The 15,159-nt window shown below is 34.8% G+C and overlaps 1 protein-coding gene across 1 annotated transcript in view; it reads right to left on the bottom strand.

Annotated features, from left to right (window-relative positions):
• RIT2 (Ras like without CAAX 2) overlaps positions 1-15,159 on the bottom strand; it is a 186,401-nt gene that overhangs the window by 122,724 nt on the left and 48,518 nt on the right. The window contains exon 2 of the mRNA XM_008498180.2: positions 8,193-8,249. Coding sequence (XP_008496402.1) covers positions 8,193-8,249 — 57 coding nt within the window. The remainder of the gene's footprint in view (positions 1-8,192; positions 8,250-15,159) is intronic.

The following is a 15,159-nucleotide window of genomic DNA, read 5'->3' as shown; positions in this document are numbered from 1 at the left end:
GAGTGGGAATTCCTTTTTTCCTCACAAATGAGTTGTTAGATTTGGCTGACTGCAGCTCACAAAACTACAATCTGTTTCAGAGCCTCCAAAATCTGTTCATAGCAGGTGATAGTTTATGCATCAATTCTTGTTCATGATTTAAGACAAAGAAATTAGATAGTTCTACACCATCTCTATAAGCTATTTCCTTTCCTTAAAACCTCACTGTGATCCTCACAGGTACAGCTGCTGTCTAGTACTGCTGACACTAAAGTAAATTTTCTAGTACTGCTGCTGTGTTACTTTTTCTAAGGGCATGAGTAGTGGACAGACAGATAACTGCATCTCCAAGACTAAACTGCAAGCTTAAATGCTTGTTAAGACCTTCTGATTAACCTCCAATTTCCTGTGACATATCCACAGAGGGATAACACAGATGTTGAAAAAAATACAAGATCTGTGGGAGAATCCATAGCATTCTGAATCAGGAACCTGAAACAAAGCTTGATACTGTAGGACATCAGAAATTGCTCTTGAAGACTGCGATCAACTAAATGAGCAAAGACCTAAATTTCCCTGAATACCCCAAAACCAGAAAGAGGATAGCTCATGCATGGGCATTTTAATTTAGGTGTCTGAATGTGAGGTTTAGTCCTAACACAATAAGCAATAATCTGTTTACTCCTCTTCCTGTACTTAAGTCAAAATCCTTTATACTAGAAGTGGGTTTTAATTAATGTGCAAAGTGATGAAAATAATAACAACAAATAAAAAAATACAGACTAGAAATAAAGCAAAGGTTTAAAATTATGGTTCAAACATACACCACTATTCTTATGTGTTCTCTGATTCTCACTCTAGATGATGATGAATATCAAACATAAGCAATTTAGCTGTGTCTATACAATCACTCTGAATACCCTTGGGGACAGTTTTGGGAGACAAATTGCACCATTTCCTTAACATTTTATATAAACTGTTTATCCATTCTCAGATAAAACTAATAAAAGTATGGAGAATGACAAATTCAGGGCCATTGTAACTATAGCTTTCTCTCCTGCAAATTTTAAAACAAAATAATTCTTTTGGAGCTCCAATTCAGTTGCATTGTCTTTAGTTCAATCCATGTATTTCACCTATTGAGGAAAAATGAAAATAAGAATGAAATTAGGGATGGAGTACACACATATGCATGTATTTTAGGTAAGAGTAGAAATTTTCTAGAAACATTCTGAACAATAAAATTGAAATTGACTATTACTTTTGTGGTAAGAATCCCCTGTCCTGACCCAGTACTTTTTTTTCATCTTTGTCTTCTTTCACTCTGTCATTACTAATGTACTGGTGTTTCCCTTGCTTTTCCCTTTTCTCATTGTTGTACCTTTAAAAGACTTATAGACTTTTCTAGCACAGACATTTTTGTACAGATTGAAAAACTTTAAAATATTTTTGTGCAAACTTTATGTCCTTTTTCTAAAATTCACTCATGCATTTCCACCCTCTTATGAAAGATGAGTTTAAATATGTTTTATTTGATACATCAGTGAGTGCATTAGTTCATTAGGAAACCTCATGGAAATTCATGCTCTTAATGCTGAAGTGCCTCCCATCCCACACCCATTTCAATTAAAGTGTGACATTGACACAGCCTTAATGCCCTCATCTGTTCATTTGACACAATCTCATGCAGTGATATCTCTCCCAAACAGGAAGCTGCTTTCGCATCTCGTTTGCATTATGTATTCATTTTAAGATAAGTCACATGGCTAATGAGCATCTTGGAGGCTGTCCAGTTTGCTACACTGTGTCATGCTTCCTTTCCTTCCACTCGGTTTGCATTAAGTCTCTGTGATATTGCCAAAGACTGTACAGAGCATAAATTGCTCTTATCCATTTGTTCCAGAAAATGATCACATCCACTAACACTTGGAAATTGTTCCCATTGTTGACTACAATTAAATATTAAGTGTGTGCTGAAATTATTTCATTTTTATGAAGTGCTAGCCTCTGAAATTTTGCCCAAGGTAATACAAAAGAATTTCCTTCTTTCCCTCTCCATTTACTTACAAAAATGATATATTTATGTCTCACAACCCTGAAGTGCAATGTTTGTAGTAAGCTTAAAATAGTCATTATTCCTGAATTATCCTGAATTGGCATTAAACTTAAAGTGACTGCATTACAATTAGCACTTAAGTAACATTTCACTTTTTAATCATCATTTCCTCTATATTTTAAACAAATATTCACACATATATTGAGTGTATATTTAATACATATGCACATCTATTTATATTTGTATAAAATGTCTGCAGATTGAATTCCTCGAGATCTCGTCAGATTTTCCAAGCTAAGACAACCAGATAAAATAAGAGGGGACCATCTCTTGTGATCATTTATTTATTTTGACACTCTATGTCTGATCCACACTGTACAGAAGGCTTCTGTATTGGAACAAAAATGGAACAAAACCACATCACTTACAAAAATAATGCAAATCCAAAAATCCCAACAGAAATAAATGCAGCCTCTTCCTTCAAATAAATCCATACTAATCTTTAAAATAGTCTTGGACTTACAGAAGTGCTTCATAAATTATTACAACACCAAGTAAATTCTATAGATCTATATCCTATGAATGATAAACACAGAAAGAAGAACATGTAAATAGTTCTGAATCTATTTGAATAACTCTTTTAGGATCAAAATTAGCACATTTGACATATAGGTATGAAGGACGTACAAATCTGCGAGCACATGTATCATACAAGGTACCAACTGAAATATCGTTTTAAGAAAAACTATGCACCATCTCACAGCAGCAGCATTATGTGATCAAGATTTCCTGTAATATTTAAAAAATGTCAGTGGATGAGGGAAAAAATGTTGTAAGTACAGAGCACCATTATATTCAAATTGTGTATTTCTACTATAATGCTAGAGATGCAAGTCACTGCAGGAAAAAAAAAAAAACCTTTGATGCATCTGTAACATTGTGTTGAACTGGAATGAAATGGAATGATGTGGAAAATCTAAGTTCCTAGGCACTGTCACAAAAAAGGAGAAATAATGCCTCTGAGTTTTTAAAACTGCGTCATTATTGCTGCTCAGTGTTTAGGATAATTTCTTAATTGTGTGTTTGGAGGGAAGCAGAATAAGGAAGGGCAAGGACATTTGGCAGCATATTAAAATGAAAAGACTCCTCTCTATTCTCTGTTCAGTAACAGTGTTAAGGTTTAACACTGGACTGTCAATTAAACAAATGACAGATGCTCTCTATTAAACCCTCTTTCTTCCTCAGAATGGAAAGAGAAGAGAATAAGGGAGAGAGACTTAGAGGTTGGAAGCTGAACTACACAATTTTAATAAAAAAAATAATGGTAAAAAGGAAAATAATGGAAGATATACAAAAATATACAAAATCAGGATTGTGCCCCATTTCCTTACCTACTCCCCCAGTAGTGTTCATGTCCCCCTTGAGGCTACAGGCCAGGCTTAAAGAATCCTGGTCTGGATTCCTGAACTCAACAGGAGACAGGACTGGATGCAGAAAGACCTGGATACAGGATCACACAGGTTGGGATCAAAAGCAGACAGAATCCTCCCAGGATGCTTGCCATGGATGTAAAGAGACTGACCCTTGTGATCCCTTAGATTTATGCTGAGTATGACATGCATGGGATGGAATACTTAATTTGATCAGTTTTGGTCAGATATAAGGAGAGTGGAAGATGTGAACCTTTTACACCCTTTTGTGTCTGGAGCATAGTAAAGTTTAGCAGAACCAAGCAGTGGCCTTGTTTCTGCACACCATTCTCCAGCAGTAACTAAAGATACCAAGCATTATCGATTCTAGAAGCAGTCACTGACTGAAAAAAATGCCATTAAGTACAGCAAGTGCAGTTACTCAGCAGAGATGTAACTGGAACATAAAATTACTAAATAGAAAATTTAATTACTCCTGGCTCGAACCAGGACAAATAGTAAGCAATTTTCATTATATCCTTGCATTGGACTAAAATGAAGAGAAATATATCTCACCTTTAAACTCCCTATAAAGAATTCTGTCTTATCACTCTACAACTGAAGTATAAAATAAAAATAAAATAATAAGCAAATGTCTTTTAAATATCTTCAAGAGTCAATTGGTTATGGGTGAGCTTCTATGGAGGAAGAGATAGATCAGGAGATGAAATATGTTCTTTACACTAAAAGAAAAAAAAAACGTTACTTTGGATTTTAAAGATTTGAGCTTTCGTGGAATAAAACATGAAAACCAGCTGGCAGTCATTTATTTTTCAGTCAAAGCAAAAAACATTACAAAATCCTTGTTTCAGGCTTTTAATGTGTTCCTAACCTAAAAAGATGGTTTTGTAGATCATAGGTACGGACTGAATGTGGTTAGGGTCTGCTTTTCAACTGGAATCTCAACCAGAGTATATCAGTTCTATGTTCATGAGCTTTAGGAATGTTTTATTGCCCACTGTCTTCTTCACCTATATCCAAATACATTTCACAGCTATCTGCAGAAATTAAAACTAAGAGAAGTAATTATTCCACTCCCATGTCAATGTTTAGGGAGGACGATGGAAAGTTAGAATAGACAGGATGAATATTAACACTTTTTAGCCCTAGGCTTTACTTAATTCTTTCTCATTAAACTGAAACTGCTAGACTTTTAGGATTTCAATGACAATTATCTTATTTACAAAGCCTATGCCATTTCCCAGCCTCTATCCATTCTTTTATATTAGGACAGAGCTCAGAAAAAGTTTCATTTATCAAGGAGATAGACAATCTTACTTGGCACCACTTCCTTCTTAAATCATGGCTACATTTGCACAGTTAGGTATCATGGTCACTACTGCCACAATCTCACACCACAGAAAACAGAGGATGAAGTAGCTAGTGAAGGAACATTACAAAAATATGTAGGTATTTCTTAGATACTTATGAAAAGAAAAATGTCCATGTAGACTCAACAGGTCAGTTACTACTGGAAATCCATGTATTATAATTCAAACACATCATAGAACGTTTTTTGCTACTTCCAGAAGAGTGTTCTTCTCAGGGACACTTAGAGAAACTGCTGTTCCTTTAACTGCCCAAAGACAAATAAAACCACAAATAGGCAGAATAAATTATTTCTGAAGAAGTATATTAAAATCTGAAGCCAGTGAGCACAGAGAAGTTCGGGACAGAGCATGAATTCCAGAAACTGCAGATTGCTGAGGAATGAAAGTGGCCTAAAACAGACAATGTAAAAGAAAGGCACTGATCTCCAGAGAGATAAGTGATCTCAGACATAACTGAGAAGTTATGTTAAATTTTCTGCTTTGTCACTCTTCTGGAGTGAAGGTATGTTTCCTCTGTGTCCTCTTTCTTTCTTTCTTTCTTTCTTTCTTTCTTTCTTTCTTTCTTTCTTTCTTTCTTTCTTTCTTTCTTTCTTTCTTTCTTTCTTTCTTTCTTTCTTTCTTTCTTTCTTTCTTTCTTTCTTTCTTTCTTTCTTTCTTTCTTTCTTTCTTTCTTTCTTTCTTTCTTTCTTTCTTTCTTTCTTTCTTTCTTTCTTTCTTTCTTCACTGCCTGCTGCTGGGTTACTATGGGAAACAATACTAACAGGTCACTGTTCTGCCTCAAAATAACTTTGCCATGGCATAAAACATCTCTTTGTGGTTAGCTTCCTGTGAACTTCAAGGAATAATCTCCCCTCTGCAGCTCCTGGGATCCACATTGCCTTGGCTCTGGTGATGTGCTCTTTCTAGATCACCTTGCCTTCTAGTAACCCAAAAAATTCTCTTGAACTGTAGTATTTTTGTAGGTTGATGCAAAATAATCAGCATATAGATACCAGTGCAGGTAAAAAAAAACCATCTGATTAATTCTGTGATTTGAAACTAAGGGCAAAAAAGTATCAATGGCAATCTCAACAGTATAAGCTTTTTCAGTGTACGGAGATTTTTACATGTATTTTCTTGTTGTGGGAGGTCAGATAACAAATTATTTCTTCTACTTGATTTTTAGTTTTGAGTCCAATTTTGGCTTATTTATCCATAAGGAAACATATGTACTTAGCCCAAGATTATACTCGTCTGGAAATAAGACTTTCTTAGGATGTCCTCAACATGTTCCAAGAGACAGAATTCTGAACAGATAAAACTCAGTTGTACTGTTAGTTCTACCCCTAGCCAGCTGTGTGAGTTTGAATTCAATATTTCATCACTCTGTGCCCTATCACCCTCTCTCTCCTCCTATTTAGACTGTTGGTTTTACTGAGTAGAATCTGTTTCTTACTCAAGAAGACCTTCATTCTAATTAAGTCCTTTAGGCATTCTTGCAGTGTGTATTTATAATGCATCATAATCTTTCTTTCTCTTTATGATTATCTATTATTCATATTGTGGTAGTATCTAGGGACCAATAAGTTAAGATTACAGCAAGATACAATATATAGATAAATACAGATGGCACATGGATAGTTAATAATAAAGATGGGTGTATGTACATAACTTCATGCTGTCAGTAATTACTAATGTTCCTCTTTTCCAATTAGGTCTCATGATTATAATTTTCTTGAGTACAACAAATGAATCTGTAGAAATGCCACAGTAATTTTGCCTTCTTTAGAGTTGGCAAATCTCTTTTTTTTTTTTTTTTTTTTTTTTGTAACATATTCAATGGTTATAAAATTACTAGCAGCATGAAGAGATTATACATCTTCTTTTTTTCATCATTAAAATACCACAATTTACCAGGAGCTAATATTTAGGAAATGTGGAGTAACAAAGAAGTAACAAGAGAAATACTACCATTAATTGTTTTCCTTAACATTGCAGTAATTTTCTAGAGGCTAAGCCTGAATTTGAAATACTTGAAAATCCCAGAGATAACAAAAAACTGGCTTAGCAGAATGGCTGCTTATGAAATCACAGGTATTTTATTTTAAGTTAAACTAACTACTAAGGGCACTCTAAACATTTTTTACTACAATTATACAATAATTATAGTTCTTGCCCTGGGATGCTCAAGAGTAGGAAAAGAAGTCTTTTGACAACCTGACATCACAGAATCACAGAACTGTTGAAGTTTGTCAGTGACTTCTGGAGGTCACCTGATTCAAGACTTTGCTCAAGCAGAGCTATAAAAAGCAGGCTGTCTCAAAACAGTTTTGAGTATCTCCAAGGATGGAGACTTCACAACCTCTCTGTGCAACTTGTGCCAGTGTTGCTTTGTATTGTCAACCCCAGAACTAGACACTGTACTCCAGGCAGGGCCTCAACAGGACTGAGTAGAGGGCAGGGATCTGCTCCCTCAGCTTGCTGTCAAGACTTTTCTTAATGCAGACCAGGATACCATGAGCCTCCTTTGCTTCAAGGGCACACTGCTGGCTCATGCTCAGCTTGGCATCCATCAGGTTCCCAGCAGATGTAAGTAGATGATACCCAATACAACAACTAGATGCTGGGTCTGTTCAAGGCATAAAGTTACTTGGTTTCGCACCCTGCGATTTTATTCCAAATTTGCACAAAACTTAGAAGGGAAAAAACATTTAAAATATTTTATAAGACAGAATTTTTGCCACAGCCCTTTTGTATTAACTTTTTCAGAAGCAGAAGTTCAGTCAACCAGGATTCGTCCCTGATCTCTCTTGCAGCTCATACTGTTTCATTGTAGTCCAACCATTGCAAGTAGTCATTCAATGGTCAGCATATAAAGCATATTAAGTGTATTACAGATATATGTGTGTCATTTGTTTAATTGCTCAGTTGAGTCAACAGAGTATGTGATCCAAGAGCACAGCTCCAGTGTACTAAGTTTAGCAGTCACTTGTTTTTTCTGGAGAAGGTCAACTAAAAATTTAATAGTGGAAAACTGTACTAAACAAAACTTTTAAAAACATTCTCTAGAGGTTTTACATTATTTTAGTATTTTGAAAGACTGTTTTCCATTTTGTAATATTTTTGCATATTATTCTGTGATTCTAATTGCACAGACATTAATACTTACAGAGCATGAAGCCATAAATCTGTTGTTGAAAGAGATTTTGAACAAAGTGTATGAGGAAAATTCAATGGTCATCATAAAATTAGGGTTTAATCTAAAGTTTACAAATCTTGCTTCTATCTAAGTGCTACTTAGGAGCAACTTCTCACTGTATGCAAATCTCAGAGGCAATGAGATTGAAAGGGTTGAAGAAGCAGATAATGTCTACTCACCTATAGTTGGATCATGATAGTCAGGGAATCGATGGCTTATGAACTGCATTGTCATTGCTGGGGAGAAGACAGAGGGAAGAGAAAAGAAGTGATATTACTGTCTTTAAGTGACAACGGGGAGAAGAACAAGCAGAGAATTCATTAATCCAAGTACCATCTTAGAAAGTGACTCAAAAGTCTGCATTATATCTACAGCTGCACTGGCATTACAGTGATAACTAAAAACTGATAAATGGAAAAAAATAATTAAACTTCTTTATTCATTGAAATTTCTTCCTTTTTAAGTTGCATTTGCTCAACTGCTGTATCAAAATGTTACATCATTTTAACATCTGTTAAATACTCTTAACCTGATAATGTGTATAAATGAAAATTGTCATGAAAACATAAAATATAACTTACAAGGCTGATTCATAAAAGTTTTCATGATAGAAAACATCACTGCAGTATCTGATTTGATTTCTGGTGCATTTTTGAATGCCTAACTCATTAAACCGCTGCATCAGAAAAATATTTATGTTAACCACATAGAGCTTAGGTTCTTCTGAACAGATGGTTTTATTCCTGGATATTACCTGCTTTCAGAAATTTTAGGAAAGTTACATGAGTCTTTGGGAAATTGCTTTGCATCACTTGGAACAGGTGATGCTCTGGAAGCAAAATTCCAATTTATGTGAAAAAACAACACCCCGCCTGAATGATAACTACTAGTCACAGCGTGTTAATCAAACATGAGATTCTGCCTTTTATCTTGAATATCTTAGTTACCTTCAGTGGCAAAGGTTAGGAACAAAAAATTAAATATTTCAAAAATTCTGCATAGAATTTTAATTTCAAAATTTTAAACCCATTTTTAAAACAAAATTGTTTTATTTGAATGCTTATCCTCATTTTCAAGAATCCAGGGTTAAGGAGATAGTTTTATAAAAAGACACAGACAAGGATTATTAAACATTTATTACCATGTTAATAAATTATTACATCTTTAGTGAGATAAATATAAATGGTAAGAAGCAGCATTATATATTCATAGTAACTCAGAGATGGTAGCTAAAAAAAGATCATTCAATCTATACACGTGATAGGGAAACAAATCTACGTGGAGTAACATTCATGCCACTCATATTATCTGTTGTTGAATACATTACTTTTAAGTTCTGTGAATGTTTGGACACTTTAATTTTCAGGATACCTGTTTTTTCAGTCATGACAGATTTTTAGGCACCTCCATCAGATAACTCTAAGTGTTCTATGAAAAACAAATTGATGCCTAATGTGATTTGCCTAGTTTTCTCTGAGAAGCAGCAGCAGTTCAGTGGAGATGTTGTTCATATGTTTTATAACTACACGTTTTGATCTTTCTAAGGGCCTGTGCCACAATTTAATTCAAATTGTTTCATTGCCTGCTGCTTTTTCTAGCCATTTTTTTTTCCAAAAGTCAACTACTCTGTATCCGTTTCCATTTGGAACTATGCCTGTGTCAGGAAATCTGTTGTAACAACCGAAATGAAAATTCTCAGAGGATAACCCGAACTCATGGTAAACACTTTCTCTTCTCTCCTGAGACAGCCCCAAATCAATACACCATTTATATCCTCATTAAATGCACAGAATCTAACAGGACTGAAATAATTTGAAAGCATCCTACTGAGTTTCTACTGTTACATGAAAAATGTTAGCCACTGGGATGTGTAAAACTTTCATCTACCTTACCACTCTCTGCATGTGAATATGCATCTCCAAAAATCTCACAGCAATCTAGGGTGCACATAGTGCCTTAGGGGCATACCTGAGGAGGAACTTATCTCTTGTAATGTCAAGTCCAACAGTAATGACTTGTATGTAGAGAATACTAGTCTCACTCCAGAGCTCTACATGAGCAGACTTGGCTACATATAAACCAAATTCAGAGAAGTACTAAATTTGAGAGCTGCTCACAGAAGAGCTCCGCATAATGAGAACACATCTCACAATCATCTGGCTAGGCAACAGTGAATAAAAGCCTTTTTTTACATGGATTTTGTCCCAAAACTGCTTCCATGACAGCCCTTTGTCAAGAGCTCCTCCTAATCACAGAGATAAGGAACCCTTTTGGCCTCTTCACTGATTGTTGACTTCTGTGTGGGTTTTAGCATCCTGGCTCAGAAACAGAGTACATCATTTTGTTTCCTCAGAGGTGAGGTGCACTGTTTGCTTTTTTTTGATCAGCTGGGTTTTTTTGTTTTGGGGTTTTGGTTTGTTTGTTTTTTTAGGGATCTTTTAGGGGTTTAGTTGTTTTTTTTTTTCCTTTTATCTCAGAATTGCCATATGAAAAAAATTGAGGTGGGATATAAACGGGGGAAATTGCAACCTATCTTCCTCTGTCTGTTCTTTAAAATGAGACTTAACATCTGTTAAACCCTACTAAATATTAGTACAGCAAGAATTTCAAGGGCAGGCACAACAGGCCCCTTTCCCTAAGAGAAACGAACCACTAGTTTTTGGCTTCAAACGTCAAAGCCCTTTAGTCCATGAGGGTGGAGGACAAGGAAATATTAAAACAACAGGTCTGATGTATGGCAGTTGTGTTGAGATTTACCACATATTCCATACTCTTGACTGCTGGATATGTAGAAACCAATTCTGAATAATGTCAGAAATTGGTCGAATGCTTCCTAGAGCAAAAGAAGGCTCAGTCACTGCTGAAATGAAATCACGGGGCTCAGATGGAACCTTGGGAACTAGACTGGCTTATAACCAACTCCATGTGATCTTCTCAGCAGGACAGTTGACTCAGCTGGAGTACATTGGTACTAACACCAGCTCCATAGTAATTTTTAATTTTCCTTATACATTAGACTTTTTTTCTGGTGTTAATTAAAACACCTAACAAATCCAAACCATTGTTAGATATTGTGGTGACCATTTTCCTTCGAAATCCAAATAGCTCCAAATTTTTGCAGATCTATAAAATAGGCTCTATAAAACTCTAATTTATGCCACACACAAAGTGCTGTATCAAAATGTGGCTTTAAAGAAGGATATTAAAACAGAATAAATGGGCAAGACTGGTATTTGAATAAATACATATACATGTAAAAACAGTCTGGTAAAAAAAAAATAAATAAAATCTTTTAATACACAGCAGAATTGGATATTGTGAACCCCTTTGAATTACAATTTGCCTGAAAAATTTTAATGAATATTTTATAACACCATGAAAATCATTCCATTTAAATGGGACGTGTACATCACATAGTAACTACAATAAGTAAAAGGAACATTGTTTCAGACAAATAGCATCTTTTTTATATACATATGTGGCTAAGCAAGTGCAGAGTGCCTAAGCTGAATAAATATTAGCCTGATAGGCATGAATGACCATGTAACTTTAAAGTGCTGATTTGTTTTCAGAATAAAAAAGATGTTCAGATTCTTCAATTTCAGATGTTTCCAATTATGCTTATCTACCACTCATTAATTATCTAGATAGGTATGCATTATGCCTATGTTAGCACTGAAATATATATTTTTGCTATGAATAACAAACTTATTCCTGTATGCTATTTTCAATGTATTTCCTGCTCTTTTTTTTAATAATGCTTTGTTTAATTCCCAGGAGGAAAGGTCATGCTTAAAAAAAGGTTGAGATTATATTATTTATTCTAAAGAATACTTTTGATCAGTTCAACCATAATAAATTTCATGTAAAGAATTACACAATATTTTTATGTTAAAAGTAGTCCTTCTGTGAATATCTCACCACGAGCTTCTTGTCCCTCTTCCACCCCAGAATTTCGACATGCTCATGCTCTCCTGTGTGCTGTGTATGATCATATTTATATGTGACATCATATCACATGTATCATGTGTTTCCAAAAGAAAACATAAATCCTACTTTCTTTAACAGTCGATCAAAGGACCCCAGGAGCTGCAAGTCAAAGATCTGTGACTCTGTATGCTTGATTCACTACAGTTTAGATCTGCTCTTCCAGTGCAGTGTTTTTTTTTAACACTGAGAATTTGAAGACTCCAGCATAGATGACCAGCCTAAATGGCTTCATCTGACGGGAAAAATGACAAACATCCTTATAACTAACATTTTTGGAATTAATTCCTGAATGTTTAGATTGACTTGTCAAGTAAAAAGTCATTTGCAAGTTCTTCTGCCCATTGAATCTTATCAAATAGACTTCGTAATAACAATGTGCAAGCATATACATGCCAAACATCAAGGGATGAAGAATGCAGTTTTTTCCAAAATCGTCTCCATTCTCTGAATTGCATTAATGGTCAGCAACTGTGAATGGCTGGAGACACCATTATATAGCAGGGGAAAACAAACAAACAAACAAACAAACAAAAAAAAAACAAAACAAACAGACAAACTAACAAACACTAGGAAAGAATAAGTTAGAAAAACTAAAAACAGTCTGAGAAAAGGTTCAAGTATGTTCTGTTTCTTCAAGTTTAATAAATCAAGGTAGAAGACAACCAAGAAAAAGAAAAACTATTAAAGAGAAATCTGGTTGTAAACTAAATGGGAGATGCTACGATGCTACCTATGGACAATTTTAGGCTACAAATCAGTATTCCTAGCCATTAGCTGAGGGATTCTGAAAATGCTGATGGAGAGGCAAGAGAACTCTGATTTTTAAATTGCTTCCAAAGTGAAAGAATTACATTGAATCAATGTTATAGAAGGTTCTTTTGGAGAATTTTTCCTTGTATCCTCAATTTCAGGCAGGCAAAAAGTGAATTTATTGTATTATCAGTGATGGAAAGAATGCTTCCTTTCCTGAAATACTACATGCTTTTGATCTCATATATTTAATAAAGTTTTGGTTTCCAGGGAGAAATGTTTTCTGTATGGAAAACATTGCTTTGAAATAACCAGGGACAATTTTAAATGACCCCTTATTTATGTTGTACCCATGCAGAGAAAAACAAACAAGCAAACAAACAAAACCAGCAAACATAAAAACACAAAACAAACAACAAAACAACAACAACAAAAAACCAACCAAACAAACAAAAAACCCAACACATCCAAAGAAACCCAAAAGTAACCAGAAAACCTAAAGCTTGTTGAGAGAGCTTATATGCAGCTGATGCAGTAAATACCAGCACATTTGCAGGCTTTGCTGTTTTGAACAAAATGTGTTGCACTTCTGAGGTACTACACTGTTGCTTTTTCTTACCATGTACAAAAAAAGAGACAGCAGACATCTATATCAGATTACACATTCCCAGATCACAGAAGACTATGTGAGTTGAGTATGCAGTGTATTTCCTCTGTTTCATTTGTATTTCTCTTATCTACACTGCATTTAGACCACAGTACAATTTAGAACAAATAACTGACACCTGAACCAAAACAACAGGAGTCAGGATGAGGACATAATATTGCTATACCCAAGCATATTCACATATATACTTCCCATCAGTGAAGTAAAATTGCCAAACACCACCTACAATACCAAAGGGAAGAGAGGTTGATGTCAGTGAAGATCACCCAAACCAGCATTCTTCCATGAGGACATGTAGATGGCTTGATCACATGGGGACCAAAGCCCTTACCCAAAATAGCATGTGAATAGCCAGTTTCACAATGAATTACACATTTTACCATTGCTGACATTAATTTTTTTTTTAGATCTTAACACTGCATATCCATAGACACTAAAGGTTATGTCTACCTTAACTATATGACAAGTATAGTTGAGTAGTATCCATTTTAGTCGAAAAGATGAATGAGAAGAAGATTGATGTCAATGCAAGGTGTTATGGAATTTTAAGAAATTTTAAGAGTACAGTGAAAATATATGAAGAATTATTTTCTATGCTCTCACCATACAAGCCAATATTATTTAGCAATGAAATATTTTTGCACATGGACTATAGTGAACTGTGTGGTTGTCCCATGACATGGTAAATGGCAAAATGTTTTGCTGGAATAAAAAAATGGATTTTTAAAAAAAATTTATTATAATAAACTCATAGATCTCATTCCACAGTAAGACACTTATCTTCATACTGCTGAACAATGTGAAGATTTTCAATCAGTCTTAATTCATTTTGTTCATATATTCTTCTGTAAGCAACCAGTACAGGCTAGCTTCAGCAATAGAATGCCAGCTTAAAGACACCTTTGTTCTGAACCAGTACAACTATTTTGACATTGTTGTGCCCTGTAAAAATTAGAATAAGAATTCTACAACATAATTTCAGGAAGGAATGCTGCAAAGTATGTCATCTGCAACTATTAATTTTTTAGATATTATGATGTATTATTTATTGATTGTTGGCTGTGAAATGAAGGCAAGTTAAATTTTATTTGTCTGTTTTAAATTCAGTCTGGTGTACTAAAGAAATACAGAAGGTTTCTGTACAACAATCTAGTGCATATGATAGGCTGCCAATACAACATTTCTTTTTATTCAGTTTTTTTTCTGAAGTGAAATGTGTTTTGTTCACCCACCAAAGCTGAAGTCCAAGGCAAAGAGTAGTAAGCATCAGAAGGACAAATTCTTAAGAGTCAAAAATCTTTTAAATTAAATGTGTCTTTTTTTGCATGGAACCCAAACACATAAAACCTTTGAAAACATTGATCTTTAAAAGAGAAAACTCAGGTTAACTTAGAACATCTCAAACAGAACAGGAAGGCCTCATTGGCTGAATTATTACATATGGATTCTGGTGTTACCCTGTGTTGTTTTCATTTGGTTAAAGTCTGAGCTGCAGAAAGCTCTGCACAGGCTTCTGTGGTCTCCTGAAAAACTATTTTCATCACCCCCAAGGCCTTTCCATTATCTTTCCTCTTGCTAATTCTGACTTTCACTGCCTTGCATCCCATTTCCTCTCTGCAAATCCATGATTTTTCACCAGCAAAGTCTTGTTTTTTCTCTGCCTCCAGAAGGTCCCATATAGATCCCTCATTTCCTTGTTAAGCATAAAACACAAAACTACTGCAAAAACATGTTAGAAT

Source organism: Calypte anna, chromosome Z (assembly GCF_003957555.1).
Source record: "Calypte anna isolate BGI_N300 chromosome Z, bCalAnn1_v1.p, whole genome shotgun sequence".
Taxonomy (NCBI): domain Eukaryota; kingdom Metazoa; phylum Chordata; class Aves; order Apodiformes; family Trochilidae; genus Calypte; species Calypte anna.
The sequence above is the reverse complement of the archived record's forward strand: the minus strand, read 5'-3'. Positions and strand labels throughout refer to the sequence as shown.